At 53.1% G+C, this 16,951-nt stretch overlaps 1 protein-coding gene across 3 annotated transcripts in view; it reads right to left on the bottom strand.

Moving 5' to 3' along the window:
• Positions 1 to 374: 374 nt before the first annotated feature.
• The window catches only part of KCNIP3 (potassium voltage-gated channel interacting protein 3), a 91,715-nt gene continuing 75,138 nt past the window's right edge, over positions 375 to 16,951 (bottom strand). The window contains exons 4-10 of one of the 3 annotated variants that reach the window (XM_033238825.1): positions 9,576 to 9,700; positions 9,081 to 9,150; positions 8,789 to 8,859; positions 4,741 to 4,848; positions 3,964 to 4,068; positions 3,167 to 3,229; positions 375 to 2,458 (exon numbers count right to left, since the gene is read on the bottom strand). In XM_033238825.1, the coding sequence (XP_033094716.1) occupies positions 2,411 to 2,458; positions 3,167 to 3,229; positions 3,964 to 4,068; positions 4,741 to 4,848; positions 8,789 to 8,859; positions 9,081 to 9,150; positions 9,576 to 9,700 (590 nt within the window). In that variant the 3' untranslated portion in view covers positions 375 to 2,410. The remainder of the gene's footprint in view (positions 2,459 to 3,166; positions 3,230 to 3,963; positions 4,069 to 4,740; positions 4,849 to 8,788; positions 8,860 to 9,080; positions 9,151 to 9,575; positions 9,701 to 16,951) is intronic. The other 2 variants (XM_033238827.1, XM_033238828.1) reach the window with 2 other exon arrangements.

Here is a 16,951-nt window from a genome sequence, read left to right as displayed (position 1 = left end):
CAGGCAAATACTGCTTTCTTCTGCCCCGTGGCCCTCACTCTCCAGCCAAGGGGACACCCAGAGTGACTTCCCACAACTGGGAAAGAAAAATTATCTGGGGGTGAAATACACATGGTGCCTCAAGAAGTCCTCCTGCCCTGTGGGGTCTGTGGGGAGGCTCCAGGAAGGCCCCGAAGGCCCACTGTGTGCACCTCAGCCTCACTCGGCCTCAGTGAGGTCACACTGCGAGCCTGAGAATTTGAGGGGTGTTCTCTGCCCCTAGAGCCAGTTCTCAGACGTTTACCAGCACAGCTCGGGGCAGGATCCGTGGCTAATGGCAGCAGGGGTGGGAAAAGCTGAGCTGAAGTTCAGAGCTGGGATAAAGCCAACAGGAATCCCTCTCCTTTGTCAAGTTTATTTTATTAAAATATACAGGACTGAATATTAGTGGATGCTGAGAACAGGAACCACCCTCCCAGACCGTGGCCGAGGGAGACGCTTCTGCCATGCAGACATGCGGCCGGTCTGGTCCCAGCGTGGGAGGCAGACCCCTCCCAGTTGGGCTGTGCAGCCAGTCTGGCCCCGAGGTCAACGTGGGCAGGGGTGTGGTGGGGACGCTCTCCTGAGGCCTTGGTCTTAGCAGAGTGACACCAGCTGGGAGGGCTGGGCAGGGGGAGAGGGGAGGGAGAAGATCTTTGAGGCAGGGAAAGCTGATGCCCTCCGGGAGGCAGAGGCCCCCAGTCAGCCTGGAGTCTGGAGCCGGGTGTCCGTGCAGCTCCGCGGGGGAGGCCACGCTGTGCCTGAATGCCGAGGGGCCTCCACCACACTGCCTTTCCTCTGAGGGCCCTGCTCACCCTGGGGCTAGCCTCCTGGGGCACTCGGGGACTCCCCGGGCCAGCCCTGAGTGGAGCTGGGCTGGCTGCGATGGAATGTATTATGTGGGAATGTTCCTGGAGGGGTCGTGCGGCCTCCAACCAGGTTTTTTCTCAGTGAGGCCCGGGCAGGTGCGAGTAGCATCTCTCTCCTCCAGGGGTTTCTGCTGACCACCCAGCCGCAGGCTCCTCAGCCCTCACCGTTGGCTCCAGCTTTCGGCTGGCATTCTCCATCCCCAGATGGAGGGGACAGCCAAGCAGAGTCCCCAGGGTTTGTGCTTTTCAATGTTGGTCAGCCGGGCTGGGCTTTGGGGCCCTGCTGATCTCAGGCACAGAGCAGAACCCCCAGGCCTCTTCCCTAGGGCCACCGTATTGGGGCTACTAGGCCCAAGCCTCAGCCAGCAGGAGGCCTGGCCTCTGAGAAGCAGTGTGCTGGGCTCCCACCGGGGCTGCGTCTGAGCTGCTAAAGAATGCTTGTGCTTTTTGTGCAAGGCTGGGGCAAGCCTGGGCAGAGGGACGGTGACACTGCTTCAGGAGAGGGGGCTCAGCCAAGCCGCTGGGCCACAGGAGGGGCACTGCAGGAAGAGGAGGGACGCGCCCCTTCCCAGGCCCCTCTGAGCTCTGCCCCGGGCTCCCTGGCTGCCAGTCCCTGAACCACGTGCCTCCTCCCGGGACCTAAGAGGACCTTGGAGGGAACAGTCTGTGCTGGAGGGTATGTACAGCCCCACCCACTGCATTCCCACTGAACCAGGACTAGGACAAGGAAAGGCTCATCTCACCCTGTGGAGCTGGCAGAGAGTGCCCTCGGATTATCCACCATGACTAGTCCCCAAGCTTGAAATCCCCCGCCTTCCTGCCATGGAGGGAGAATGGGGCCCAGTGGCCCCTCACCACCCAGGCTTGCCCCACAGTGGGTGGCCTGGTACCCAGCTCTTCCAGGTCAGTGGAGTGGCAGGGGGTCCCGGGACCCCCAGGGAAGCATTTCCAGAAAGCTGCAGGCTCAGCCTCCATCACCCCCTCTCCCCTGCCCCCCAGCTGGTCCCTCTGGGGTCCTGAGGTAAAGGGCTTTCTAGAAGCGTAGGTAGTGGGTAGGGAGTGGCTGTGGGGAGGAGGCCAGGGGAGCCCGGAGCCGGCCCACTGCGTGGCAAGAAAGCAGAATGGAAAACAGGACGAGGTGGGCTCACCGGAGATTGGACCCTCCCCTGCAGGGGCACTTGAGCCCCTTCCTGGTGACATCCAGCGGCTGGTGGCCTGCAGACCTGCTCTGTCAGCTGCTCACCCAGAGGCAGCCTCGCCTCGCTGGCCTCGGGGGGCTGGTTGGGGCTCCTGGACTCGGCTCCCAGCCAGACTCAGCCCCTCCCTGACCTCTGTCCCCCTCTGCCAGCCCAGATGAATGGCTGTATCTGTGTGTGTGTGTGTGTGTGTGTGTGTGTGTGTGTAGCAATCTGTTCACTTTTTGCAAATCTATTTTTTAAAAGTTTCTCGGAGGCTGTTCCTGGCAGGATGGAGGTTTCTTGGGGGTGGAGGTGGCCATGGCCATGCACTCCTCCGGACGTGTCCTAGATGACATTCTCAAACAGCTGCATGGAGCTCATGATGTTCTCGTCCTGCGTGGAGAGAGGAAGGGAGGCTGGTCAGGTGTTGGGTGGGCTCCAAATCCGACCCCCTTGAGCAGATTCCTGCCAGGGACTTGGAGCCTGCGTCAACTTCCTGTCTGTCTATCTCATTGGGTGGAGGGGAGCTGGGGGACAGGGAGGTGAAGTAGCTGGTCCAAGGTCCCCGGCTGGTGAGGCACAGCCTGTCTTCAACCCTACTCCTGACTGCAAGCCCATCTGGGACAAGCTGATGAAGGGGACCCTGGCTGGCCTCCAGCAGAGGCGAGGGCTAACCAGGACTGCTCTGGGAGTGCGACAGTCGAGGCACTGGAGGCCCAGCGTCCTGCCCCGAGGTGCTCTCTGGAAGGGCCAGCAGCAACACTGCAGAGGCTCTGGTGCCTCCCCACAGTGACCCTCTCCCTCCGGCTGGCCCCATGTGTGCCCCTAACTTGAGGCTCTCCAGGGGCAGGGCTGAGGGAGGGTGTGGTGGGAGTCGGGGGATGCTGTGGGCTGCAGGGGTGGGTGGGAAGGAGGAGACTCAGACAAGAGGGCAAGTGGAGCTTGGGGCTGCCCAGGAGGTGGCGAGGGGCCAAGGACAGCTGCCACGTCCTGGGCTGGCAGGGGTGGGACTGGGGTGAGGGAAGGGGCGGGCGCTGCCAACCACCCGCCTCTGTAGCAGAGCCTGTAGAGAACTGTGGCCCGGCCTCCCGTGCTGCCTACCTTCTGACAGGTCTCCAGGAACTCTTCAATGGTCACCACCCCATCCTGGTTCCGGTCCATTTTCTGCAACCCAAGCCACGCCCAAGGTGAGTCTGTGCCCCAGCAGAGACAGCCCTGCCCCTGGCCTGAGGACGCAGAAGTCACATGTGGGTAGATGGGCGGGTGGGCTCCCTCCACTCCGACTTGTCCCCTGTGACTCCTCTGGGTCCAGGCCACATAATGCACCCTTCATAGCTACCTCCCAACCGACGGCTGAGGCTCCAAGCATCTTCCCACTGCTCCCCTGGGCCACTTCCCTGAGCCTTCTGGGCTTGGGTTTCCCAGAATCTGTCCCCCAGCTCATCTGACTGCCTTACCTCCCTGAGAGGCAGCCAGGGCAGAGGGAGCAACTGAGTCACAGGATGGCCCATGTCTAGTGGCCCCAGCAAGCACGAGGCAAAGCCTGCGGCCCCTGTGGCCCCCATGCATACACCTGAAGGCCCCCAACCCGCTCCTCTCCCAGGGCATCTTCCTGGAGAAGCCATACAACTCTCAGGCGGCATGGAGCTCTGGCCCGGGGTCAGCTGCCTGGGGATCCCAGCCCTGGGCCCCAGATGAGGTCCACAGGGCAGAGTGGTGGTGTCATTCGCTTCTCAGGGGTTCTGACAACCAGCCAGATGGGAGGGGCAAGTTTAACCTCCTCATGAGCAGTGGGGAGGCTTGGAGGGGCAAGCCACTTGCCCAGGGGAGGGGGCCCAAAAGAGAGAGCCCCTTCTCTGCCAGGTCCCACTCCCTAGGCGGGGCTGGCGCGCGCTCACCTGGAAGAACCTCTCCACGTGCTCTGCCGGCGTGTCCTCCCGCAGGATGGGGTAGGTGTGGCGGCCCATCATGTCATAGATGGACTTCATGATGGCCAGCATCTCCTGGAGGGGGAGGTTGGCATGAGCCTGCTGCAAGGCTGGGGTGGCTGTGAGGGCCCAAAGGGAGCAGGCAGCGTCCAAGAGTGCAGGGCACCTCCAGGCCAGTGAGTGTGAGGGGCCAGACGAGCTGCAGAGAGGAGCCTTCCCGCTTCCCGGGCACCCAGAGCGAGCTTCTGACTCTAGGGGAAGCTCATCTCCCAGAGAAGTGGGAGATGGATTATGTGCTTATCTCCAAAATGTGACACTGTAGCAGAAAAAGTGCTTGGATCAAACGAAACCTGTCTGTGGGCCCGTGTGGGAGGGCTCCTATCTCCACCCGTGCCTTAAGGGACCACACTGCCCCCTTCACTTGGTGGGGGCCAAGGCCAGGACCTCTGGCTTCTCCACTGAAGTCTCCCCCAGGCCTTCCATGTAAGACAGGATGACTGGAACACTTGCTGAGCTGGACCGAGATGTGTGGTGCAGGGTACGTGAGCCCACCCTCCACACCTGGGTGTCCAGGACCGAGGGCCCAGGAGAGGAGGAGAGCCCACTGGCTGCTGTCCCGGGGGCCAGTCTCTGGATGGAGAGCGGGAGAAGACAGGTGGGCAGCAGAGGCAGGGAGAGGAAGAGCAGTGGTGGGTAGAGCAGCAGGAGGGGAGGAGGGGACAGCCCCTGCCCCCAGCGCCCCACTACCTCTTTGGTGATGTAGCCATCCTTGTTAATGTCGTAGAGATTAAAGGCCCACTTGAGCTTCTCGTGGACTGTGCCCCGCAGCAGGATGGAGAGGCCGACCACAAAGTCCTATGGGGAAAGAGAGGACGGGGCGTGAAAATCCAATCACTGCCCAGGTTCTAGTTCCAGTTGCTGTGTGGCTTCCACTGAAATTCACGTCTCCACAGGCGCAGAGCCTCCCGAAGAGATGGACAGCGTCCATTCAGGTCAGCACAGGATGAGTGTGTGCCCGCGTGTGAGCGCATGCACGGGTGTGCACCTGTGTGAGGGTGTGAACCTGTGTGTATGCACCTGTGTGCACTGGGTGTGTGAACCTGTGTGTGTGCACCTGTGTGTGTGAACCTGTGTGTATGCACCTGTGTGTGCGCACTGAGTGTGTGAACCTGTGTGTGCACCTGTGTGAGTGTGTGCATTTAGGTGAGTGTGTGCACCTGTGTGTGTGCACTGGGTGTGTGAACCTGGGTGAGTGTGTGAACCTGGGTGTGTGCACCTGTGTGAGGGTATGCAACTGTGTGATGGTGTGAACCTGGGTGAGTGTGTGCACCTGTACGAGGGTATGCACCTGGGTGAGTGTGTGAACCTGGGTGTGTGCACCGGTGCGAGGGTGTGAACCTGGGTGAGTGTGTGAACCTGGGTGTGTGCACCTGTGTGGGTGTGTGAACCTGTGTGTATGCACCTGGGTGTGTGAACCTGTGTGTGTGAACCTGGGTGAGTGTGTGCATCTGTGTGTGCACCTGGGTGTGTGTACCTGTCTGTGTGTGCGCCTGGCTGAGTGTACCTGTGTGTGCACCTGGGTGAGTGCACGCGCATGTGTCTGCATGTGTGTCAGGAGTGGCATGGTAGCCGATACTGATGTCAGATAAAGACATTCAAATATATATGGTGTCCTAGACCGTTTAATGCCGTGCTGCCTCGGGAGACGCCTGGGGGTGCTCTGTTAATAAAGGAGGTGCTCTGTGTTGAGTCTACCAAGCATCTGCATGGCAAAGGTGCTTGAAAACTTCTAGATGAAAAAGCTAGAGGAATGATGCTCAGCTTTTTGTTTGTGGTTTGTTTTTAGAGACAAAGTCTCAGACAGTCACCAGGCTGCAATGCTGTGGTGCCATCACGGCTCACTGCAGTCCCCAACTCCCAGCCTCAAGCGATCCTCCACCTCAGCCTCCTGAGTAGCTGGGACCACTTGGAGTAATCCATGCCTGGCTGATTTATTTTATACCGACAGAGAAGGTCTCACTATGTTGTCCAGGCTGTTCTCTAACTCCCGGCCCCAAGTAATCCTCCTACCTTGGCCTTCAAAAGTGCTGGGATTTAATCCCAGGGCCTCCTTGCCCAACCCTGGTGCTCAGCTCTTGAGTCATGACATACTGTGTGTGGCCATTGCCTTTGGCATGTGACATGTTATTACTAATGTGACAAAATATGACAGTTCAAATGGTTTCCACGTGACAACTTCAACTGTTTTTTTTTTTTTTTTTTTTTTTTGAGACGGAGTCTCGCTCTGTCACCCAGGCTGGAGTGCAGTGGCCGGATCTCAGCTCACTGCAAGCTCCGCCTCCCAGGTTCACGCCATTCTCCTGCCTCAGCCTCCCGAGTAGCTGGGACTACAGGCGCCCGCCACCTCGCCCGGCTAGTTTTTTTTGTATTTTTAGTAGAGACGGGGTTTCACCGTGTTAGCCAGGATGGTCTCGATCTCCTGACCTCGTGATCCGCCCGTCTCGGCCTCCCACAAGTGCTGGGATGATAGGCTTGAGCCACCGCGCCCGGCCAACTTCAACTGTTTTGTTACAGCAGTTGGTAGAAAGCAGGCTTTCCCCCTACCTCTTGGAAGGTTTAAAGGTGAAACCCTCCCCGCACCCTGGGGCCCTCCCAGGCTACTCTGAAAGAAAGGGGTGAGAAAAGGGCTGTGCCAGCGAAGTGGGATGGAGGACGGTCAGAGGGCAAGGGACAGGGCCATGCACCGAGGCCCTGAGGCCCCTCAAGTGTTAGATTTTTGGGGTTGGAGGAAGGTCTGTATCATGACAGAGAGAGACAGAGGAAAGCGATTTGGAAGAACAAAAATTATCCCAGGAGAAAAAACTCGACAACAACTACTAGGTTCAGAGATTAGAAATCTTGCATCACTAAAATAAGAATAGGATGTCATACAAAAGGGGTAACTGGAAAAAAGAAAGAGCTCTTGGAAATTAAAAATAAGAAAGCAAAATGACAGACTTGGAAGAAATGTTGGGAGAGCACATGGAATCTTCCAGGAAGTGGAATGAGAAGGCAAACAGCTGGAACATAGGGGAGAAAGAGGATAGTGAGAGGTGCACTCCAGAGGGGCCGATGCTGGGCCACAGGCAGTTCAGGAAGAATGGGAGAAAACGGAGGCGAGTGGGTCGGAGCAATCAGGAAACACGATTTCCCAGACTGGAGGCAGAGATCTCCAGCATCCACCAAGTCTTGGCACAATGCGTGAAAACATCCTGCCGTTGAGTTGCAGGCATAGATCATAGTGAAATTTTAGCACATTGGGTGCAAAGAGAAGATCCTATAAACTTTCTGAGAGAAAAGCAAAGTCAAACAGAAAAAGCAAAATCAGGTTCCATCCACGGGACAGTGTCGGCAGCAGCGCCTGAGGCAGGAGGCCCAGGGAAGGATGCCACCCCCGCTCTGAAGGAGAACAGCACCCCTGGGAGGGCTGGTCCCTACAGTGGATCAAGCAAGAGTAAGAACAGAATAAAGACACTCCCAGGTGCTCAAAGGCTCCAAAGTTACAGCTCACATCCTCTTTTATAGGAAGCGGCTGGGCAGTGAGCCCCTGAACACACAGAGAGTAAAGCAAGAGAAAGGAAGATCAGGGATCCCAGAACCAGGAGACCCACCCAGCAGGAAGCCAGCAGAGTGGGGAGGAAGCCCCAGAGGGCACCAGGCCCCAGTGAGGGTGCAGCCGTGGGAGGCTGGTGGGGGGATCCTCTGGCAGACCCCAGGAGGAAGGGGCAGGGAAAGGACCTTGAGTCCTCCCTGAGGCTCCTCCATGCTAACCGGGTGCCTTCTGTGTGCTGTGGGGTTGGTATTTCCAATCTGAACACAAGATTTGAAAACACGGTCTGCTTCTATGTGCAGAGCCCTCGGCGTGTGGCTCAGAGTGGAGGGGTCCTGTGGTCACAGGGCAGGCGGGGAGCGTCAGTGTGCCCAGCGGGCTCGCGGCATAAAAATAACCCGCACAGGTTATCGACGAGTTATTATTACCCCGTGCGGCCGGGGCCTTCTGGCCCCATGTGCTTCTCTGTGCTTTCCTGTTAGCTGCCCTTGGCCTGGAAGCCAAGTTGTCGGGATATCGATCAAGCCGGCTCTCAGCAAGGCTTTCCTCCCCAAAGCGGTTTCAGCTTTTCGCCTGTAGCTATTTTTAGCGTCCTGGGCTCCGCAGATGGGGCCCCTCTCCAATGATCCCTCGTGGCGGGGCTGGGGAGGAGCCCGGGCCGGGCCCCACAGGGAAACTGTCTGGGTGGGGGACAGGCTTCTCCTTCCGCCAGTGGGTAACACCAGGCTTCACTCTCAGTGCCCAGCTGGGATGAGCCCTGGAGGCTGCTCCGGCTGGGAAGTTTTCTAGATATTTCTGGCCTATTTTCTGGGTAACAAGGAGTAAATTCTGAAAACGGAGGTCGCACATCCCACCATCAGCAAACCAGGCCTCTGGGTTAAGCCCTGATCCCTTTGAAAATGCAAATTCCTGCTGGGTCACTACCACCCGTGTGTGCCTCGGGGGCTCCCTTGACTGGGCAGAGCTGGCTACAAACTCTCAAATGGAAGAAAAGGCTGAGAACGTGGTACCGGCCCAGCAAAGTCAAACATCCCAGAGCTCACTGGCCCAGGGCCAGCCACATCCACTCGTTCCCAGGGTGACTCACAAGATCCTTCCCACCCAGGACCACGGCTCTCTCGACAGCCCTGAGAGTGACGCCAGGGCAGGAATTCAGCCGGGCAGCCACAGGGGCAGGACAGGTGGGAGGAATCCGTGGGGACCTACCTCAAAGTGGATGGCCCCGTTCCCGTCGGCATCAAAGGCGTTGAAGAGGAAGTGTGCATAGGTGGTGGCATCTGGGGAGGGCAAGGAAGAGGCTGGGGTGTGTCGGGGCTGCCTGGTGACTCATCACCCACCCCAGGCAACCCCAGCTGGGGGTGCTAACTGTCTCCTGGTTTGGAGTCCCTGTTTTCCATGGGACAGGGGCAGCACCAAGCCTCCAGGATGCAAGGGGCAGCAGGAGGGTCCCCTCCCTCCACACTCGGGACACAGCAGGGCTGCCCTGCCTCGGACTCACCTCCCTGAGGGAAGAACTGCGCGTAAATGAGTTTGAAGGTGTCTTCATCCACCAGGCCCGTGGGACACTCCTGCAGCAGGAAGGCACCCCCTCAGCCCTCAGCCACCCCCAGCTCCAAGCCCGACTCCGCATGGTGCCTGGCTGGCCTCTCTCCACCCCCTTGGAGGCTGCCTGCTGCCCGTGGCACTGCTGAGACCTCCTGGCCTGGGTTGTGGAAAGCCTAGGCAGGGGTGGGGTGAGAGGGAGTGGGGTGAATAGGAAGGGGGTGACTGCTCCCCCATACCCTCTTCCTGTGTACCAGCAGCAGAGACACGGAGGGAGGAGCGTGGCAGCCTCAGTGACGCCCATTCCGGGGCCTGCCCCCGCCAGACAGCTTCCCACAACACAGAAGCCGCTTAAAGGCCCCTGGGATATTTACTGTGGCACGGAGAAGTTTCCAGGTCTCCCTGGGCCCGGGTCTCCAAGGCCTCTCCCCGGGGAATGGGGAACACTCACATTCTTAAAGCCCCTGTAGAGAGACTGCAACTCCTTCTTGGTGAACTTGGTCTGGGCCTGCAGCTGGTCCAGCCCCTCCGGCTGGTGGCGCACCGCAGACAGCTCCAGCTCACCGTCGCTGCTGTCTGGAGTGGGACACAGATGAGAGAGGGTGAGGCTTGTAGCCCTGCTCCTCCATCATGCTCTGGTGTGAGGGCATGGGCCAAAATAGTGGGTGGAAGAACTCTCCGTACATGACTGCCATGTACAGTCACACAGGCTGTGCACTGCACAAACAGAGGGGGTGTGACTGAGTGGCCCACGCAAGAGCTATGCCTCTGCTTTCCTGCCCCCAACAAGGCAGGCCTCCCCATCGCAGCCCCTGCAGTGTGCCCCCCTGTCAGCTGCACAGTGGGACAAGGTGGGAGCTGCTCTTATCCTAAAAGGTACTGAACGAGGAGATACAGGAGGGGGAAAGACAGCAAGTCAGGCATGAGGGATCCCTGAACTTCAAGATCCAATTCCTAGACTACTTCCTCCATGTGGCCCTCCCTGACTTCCCCCAGGAATGTAGAGGGTGCCTCCTTGGCCCTCAAAGCCTAAGGCGACACTGTTCAGCTGCAGTTGGCAGAGGAGTGTTGTTCACACCTGGGTAGGAGGCTAGACCTCCAGGGCTGTGGGGGCAGGGATCAGACCTGTCCTTTAAAATCAATACACAAGGCCGGGTGTGGCGGCTCACGCCTGTAATCCCAGCACTTTGGGAGGCTGAGGCCAGCATATCACGAGGTCAGGAGATCGAGACCATCCTGGCTAACACGGTGAAACCCCAAAATACAAAAAAATTAGCCGATTGCGGTAGCAGGCGCCTGTAGTCCCAGCTACTCGGGAGGCTGAGGCAGGAGAATGGCGTGAACCCGGGAGGCAGAGCTTGCAGTGAGCGGAGGTCGCACCACTGCACTCCAGCCTGGGCGACAGAGCGAGACTCCGTCTCAAAAACACACACACACACACACACACACAAACTTGGTAACTAACCATGGCTACATCTGGGGGGGAGGTGCGATTTCAGGTGATTTTTACTTTTTTATTTATGATTTTAAAAAACATTTTCCTAATTTCTTTTGGTGTGACATGCATCACTTTTACAATGCAAAATAAAGCTAGAGCTGAAACAGCACTGAGTGCCCACACCTTGCTGAGCAGCACCCTCTCATAATTAGAGATGGCCACCTTCCCACGGACCCAGGACGCACGGGCCCTGCCGCCCTGTCGCCCTGTCTCCCCTGGGCCACACAGAATGGTGGTGATCCATAATTACCTGCATGGCTGGTGCTGGCTGCTGCCTCTCCCACTGCACAGTGAGCTCTTCAGGGGCAGCTGTCCTGCATCGCTCATCCTGTGCCCATGGTGGCTGGCATGGTGCCGGGCACTGGTCCTGCGCTGAGCTTGCTCCATACCCAGGCCTCTCCTGAGAGCGTGGCGGGAAAGACAGCCTGCACTGCCCACTCTTACTAACCACAAGAGCATCCTGAAAGCTGCTGGGCAATCGGGCTGTTTCCTTGGTCGACACATGCTCCCAGTCTCCAAGACAACTATTTCATACCATCCTTCCCCTTAGCTTCCAGCATCTCCTCTTCCATCCTTACCCTCATGTTGCTTCCCACTTCACTGAGAAGACAGAAGCCACGGAGGAAAACCTCCCCAAGCCCTCACCCCACACCTACCCACCTGCCTGCACCTGGCGCAGACGTCTGCACCCCTGCCTGCCCCGTGGCTGAACTGTGCCTGCTCCCAGCAAAGGCAAACCTGTCTCTTGTGCAAGTGGGTCCTGACCCCTCTCACCTACTCAGGCAAGTGGTGCCAGCAAGTCTCCCACTCTTTCCTCATCATCTTGTCCTCTCTTCTGGATCATTCCCATCACCATATAGACATACGGTAGAATCTGGAATCCGTAGTCATATTAAGTAAAGGCAAACCCTGTAAACCAGCATCCCACGCCAGGCAAGCATCCCACATAGACCCTTCCCCTGCCTAGGGGCCTGCACAAGAATGCTCGCAGCAACAGCATTTTTGGTGGGAGGGTTGGAGGTAACTCGGGTTTACGGCAGGCAGGATGAGTAGGCGGAATACGGAGGTTGCACACTGGGAAGAACTGTGCCGTGGAGCAGACAGACGTACACACGGCAGCATGGATGGACGGATGGATAGTAAGAATCCTTTGATTAAGAGGCAGACTTTTCAGACTAGAAAAGCAAGATCCAACTAGATGCTGTTTACAAGAGGGATACTCCTAATACAAAGATAGATTAAAGCAGGGGGTGTGGCTCACGCCTGTAATCCCAGCACTTTGGGAGGCAGAGGCGGGCGCATCACCTGAGGTCAGGCGTTCCAGACCAGCCTGGCCAACATGGTGAAACCCCATCTCTACTGAAAATACAAACATGAGCCGGGTGTGGTGGCAGGCACCTGTAATCCCAGCTACTCGGGAGGCTGAAGCAGGAGAATCACTTCAACCCAGAAGGCGAAGATCGCAGTGAGCCGAGACTGCACCATTACGTGGGTGACAGAGTGAGACTCCATCTCAAAAAACAAAACAAAAAAAAATTAAAATAAAAGACTGGAAAAACATTAAGAAAGCTGGATGTCTTATAATGATACAAGGATTAATTCATCAAGAAGGCAGAATAATCTAAAATAGACATCACCTAGTAACAGCTTTAAAATACCTGAAGCAAAAAATTCAGAACTAAAGAGAGAAACAAGTAAGTCACAATCATAATTGCAAGATTTTGGCATCCTTTTCCAGTAAATGGTATGACAAGTGACAATATAAAAGGTTTGAAAAACACCATCAACCAATTTGACCTAATTAATATTTATAGAACACTGTATAATTGTAGACGCACATTCTTTTCAAAAGCATATCCTGTGGTTACCAAGATATATCAGATGCTGGAACACAGACTCTCACTATAATGGTATTAAGTTAAAATTCAGAACAAGATACTTAGAAAATCTCAAGTATTTGGAAATAAACAATACGTTTCTAATTAGCTCATAGGTCAGAGAATAAACTGCAAGGTGATCACACTTTGAGATATTTTGAATTGAATGATTAAAAAAACAGAGCAGGCCAGGCGCGGTGGCTCAAGCCTGTAATCTCAGCACTTTGGGAGGCCAAGGTGGGCGGATCACGAGGTCAGGAGATCGAGACCATCCTGGCTAACACGGTGAAACCCCGTCTCTACTAAAAAAAATACAAAAAATGAGCCAAGCAAGGTGGTGGGCGCCTGTAGTCCCAGCTACTCGGGAGGCTGAGGCAGGAGAATGGCGTGAACCCGGGAGGCGGAGCTTGCAGTGAGCCGAGATCGCGCCACTGCACTCTAGCCTGGGCGACAGAGCGAGACTCCGTCTCAAAAAAAAAAAAAAAACAAAACAGAGCACATCAAAATTTGCTGGATGCAGGTAAAGCTGGGCTGAGAGGGAAATTTATTGCTTTCAATTCCTTTATTAGAAAAGAAGACAGGTGTAAAAGCAATGACATAAGCTTCAAGAGTCAGAATCTAAAAAATGCGGAGCAAATTAAATTCAAAGTAAATAGAAGAAAGAGCATAATAAAAATAAGAGTGGAAATCAATGACAGGCTGGGTACAGTGGCTCATGCCTGTAATCCCAGCACTTTGGGAGGCCAAGGCAGGTGGATCACTTGAGGTCAGGAGTTCAAGACCAGCCTGACGAACATGGCAAAACCCTGTCTCTACTAAAAATACAAAAAAAAAAAAAAAAAAAAAAAATTAGCCGGGTGTGGTGGTGCACGCCTGTAATCCTAGCTACTCAGGACGCTGGGGCATGAGAATCACTTGAGCCCAGGATGTTGGAGGTTGCAGTGAGCTGAGATCGTACCACTGCACTCCAGCCTGGGCAGCAGAGCAAAACTTGGTCTCAAAAAAAAAAAAAAAAAAAAATCCGTGACAAATATAAGCATAGCCACAAACCTTATAATAAAGCCATTAAGAAACTCAAGTCATAGACTGGAAAAACATATTTCCAGTATATGTATCTGACAAAGGACTCATTTCCAGAATACATAATAAACTTCTACAAATTAACACAGTAAGACTAATAACTCAATTTTTAAATAGGCAAAAGACAAGGACACGTCACAAAAGAAGATATACAACTGGCCAATAAGCACAGGAAAAGGTACTTAGAAGGACGTGTGAGAATTCACGCAGTGATGTGAAACTGGAGTACTGGCGCAGCCAGAGTGGAGCTACCTCCCTAAGCAACTCAGGTGTTAGCTGGAATCCAGAAAAGCTATGCTTTAGGACTGTGAACCACATCCCTGAGTAAGCGCATGCTCTAGGCCCAACGACAAAGTCAAAACAAACCTACTCTAACAAAGCCTAAAATAAAGTATGTGAAGATCACGTGAGTTGGCCAATACTTTACCTGCCAAACTAAAGTTTGTTAGCATTTATATTAAAACAATACAATCCATTCCCTACACGATCCCTTTCACAATGTCCAACATACAACAAAAAATAAAAACACATGAGAAGCAAGAAAATGTGACCATAATAAAGAGATAAAGGATAAGCAGAATTATTAGACTTTTATTGTTAGAATTATTAGAAAAGAACTTTGAAACAACTGTTATCAACACATTGAAAGAAATAAAGAAAGCATAATAGACGAGAATCTTAGTAGAAAAATTAAAAACTATAATAGAACAACAAAATGGAACTTCTAAGCTTGAACCAAACAATACCTAAAATTAAAAATTCACTTGATGGACTGAGTGCAGTGGTTCACGCCTGTAATCGCAGCAGTTTCAGAGGCTGAGGAGGTGGATTGGTTGAGCCCAGGAGTTCAAGACCAGCCTGGGCAACATAGCAAGAGCTTGTCCCTACAAAAAAATTACCTGGGCATGGTTGCGTGCACCTGTAGTCCCAGCTGCTTGGGAGGCTAAGGTGGGAGGATCACCTGAGCCTGGGTGATTGGCGCTACAGTGAGCCATGGTCATACCACTGCACTTCAGCCTGGGCAGCAGGGCAAGACCCCATCTCAAAAAAAAAAAAATTGAAAAAATTGAAAAAAAAAAAAAGAGAGAGAGAAGACATAAACTACCAATATCAGGAAGGAAACAAAGGAAATAAGTACTAACTTTCCAGACATTAAAAGGATTAAAAAGGAGATATTATGACTACGTCTTTAGACACAAATTCAACAACATCTATAAAATGGACCAATTCCTGAAAAATTACAAACTACCCAAATTCATCCCAGGTGAAAAAGATAACCTCAATAGTCCAAGTGACATTCTTCATGAACACAGGTGTGAAATTTCTCAACAAAATATTAGCAAATTGAATCCTTTGATGAATAAAAAGGATAATACACCACACCAAGAGGCGTTTTCCAGGAACATGAGGCTAATTTAATATTTGAAAAGAAATCAACGTAATCCACCATATTGACAGTCTAAAAAAGAAAAAAATACATAATCATATCAATTGATGCAGAAAAAGCATTGGACAAAATTCAACATCTGTTCATTAAAAAGAATTGGGAATGAAAGAGAACTTCCCCACATTAATAAAAGTCATCTACACAGAATCTATAGTTAACATCATTCTTTTTTTTTTTTTTGAGAAGGAGTCTCGCTCTATCGCCCAGGCTGGAGTGCAGTGGCCAGATCTCAGCTCACTGCAAGCTCCGCCTCCCGGGTTCACGCCATTCTCCTGCCTCAGCCTCCCGAGTAGCTGGGACTACAGGCACCCGCCACCTTGCCCGGCTAGTTTTTTTGTATTTTTTAGCAGAGACGGGGTTTAACCGGGTTAGCCAGGATGGTCTCTATCTCCTGATCTCGTGATCCGCCCGTCACGGCCTCTTCTTAATGGTAAAAAACAGAATGTTTTCCCCACAAGCAAAAAGGTCAATATACAAAAATCAATCACATTTCTATAGATCAGTCATGAACAATTAGAAATCAAAATGTAGGCAAAGGTGTCTCCTGAATTTCAGTAGCAGTAAGATTCAAGATCCTTGCTCCGGTCTCTTTTATCTGTTTTGGAGCTAACCAGGGAGAGGGAAGGATGGTGGGGGCTTTTGGTGCTACCTGGAAGCTGAAGGACAGTCAGAACTCTGATGACTACATGAAGGGTCATCAAAGGTGTAGGCTTTGCCACTGGGCAGGTGGAAATGTGACCAAACCAACAGTGATTGTCAGTAGGAGGGAGACAAAGTGGTGACCAGGACTCAAAGCAAATTCAATCACCTGGAGAAACCAGGGCTGCTGACAGACACCGTACACTGTTAGAGTACATCTGCTATTAGTCTGGATGGAGACAAACGTGTCCACAGACAGAAATGGGATGGCAAAGGCACAAATTTTGTAAGAGAAATGAAGGATGGCAAAATAGTTATGACTCCCACTTAATTTTTTTTTTTTATTTCCATAGGTTTTTAGGGAACAGGTGGTGTTTGGTTACATGAGTAAGTTCTTTAGTGGTGATGTGTGAGATTTGGGTGCACTCATCACCCCAGCAGTATACACTGAACCTAATTTATAGTCTTTTATCCCTCACCCCCCTCCCACCCTTTTCCCAGAGTCCCCAAAGTCCACTGTGTCATTCTTATGCTGTTAGATCCTCACTTTTGGTGACACACTTGCTGTTTGCCACTATGAGAAGGCATAGAAAACTACCTGGCCGAGAACTGGAGAAGATCTTCAGTTTTTCTGTTTACTAAAGTCTCAGCGTTATGCTGCTATTACAGCACAGCTGATCACTAATTAGGTTATCCTTAGCATGGAGGCAGAAAACGGTGACTTAAAAACTTGTTACTCCAAGCAACTAGCCTAGTTTGTCCTGCAACTTTATCATGTTTCATAATTTGCATTAAAATGTTAAGTCACAGGCCGGGCGCGGTGGCTCATGTCTGTAATCCCAACACTGTGGGAGGCCGAGGCAGGTGGATCACCTGAGGTCAGGAGCTCGAGACCAGCCTGGCCAACATGACGAAACCCTGTCTCTACTAAAAATACAAAAAGTAGCCGGGTGTGGTGGCAGGTGCCTGTAATCCCAGCTACTTGGGAGGCTGAGGCAGGAGAATCGCTTGAACATGGGAGGCAGAGGTTGCAGTGAGCCGAGATTGTGCCATGCACTCCAGCCTGGGCAACAAGAGCGAGACTCCATCTCAAAAAAAAAAAAAAAAAATTAAGTCACTGTTTTATATAAAGAAGTGAATGGATTTTGTAATTTCCTTTGGAATGCAAATCAAATTAGAATAAAAATCTTACACACAAATAAAAAAACCAAAACTTAACAATACCATTTACAATTGCTCACCTCACAAATGAAATACTTAGGTATATATCTTGCAAAACATGTATA

This window comes from Trachypithecus francoisi, unplaced genomic scaffold, assembly GCF_009764315.1.
Source record: "Trachypithecus francoisi isolate TF-2019V2 unplaced genomic scaffold, Tfra_2.0 Lachesis_group17, whole genome shotgun sequence".
NCBI classification, from domain to species: domain Eukaryota; kingdom Metazoa; phylum Chordata; class Mammalia; order Primates; family Cercopithecidae; genus Trachypithecus; species Trachypithecus francoisi.
Note: the sequence above shows the minus strand (reverse complement) of the source record. Positions and strands in the feature narration are given on the sequence as shown.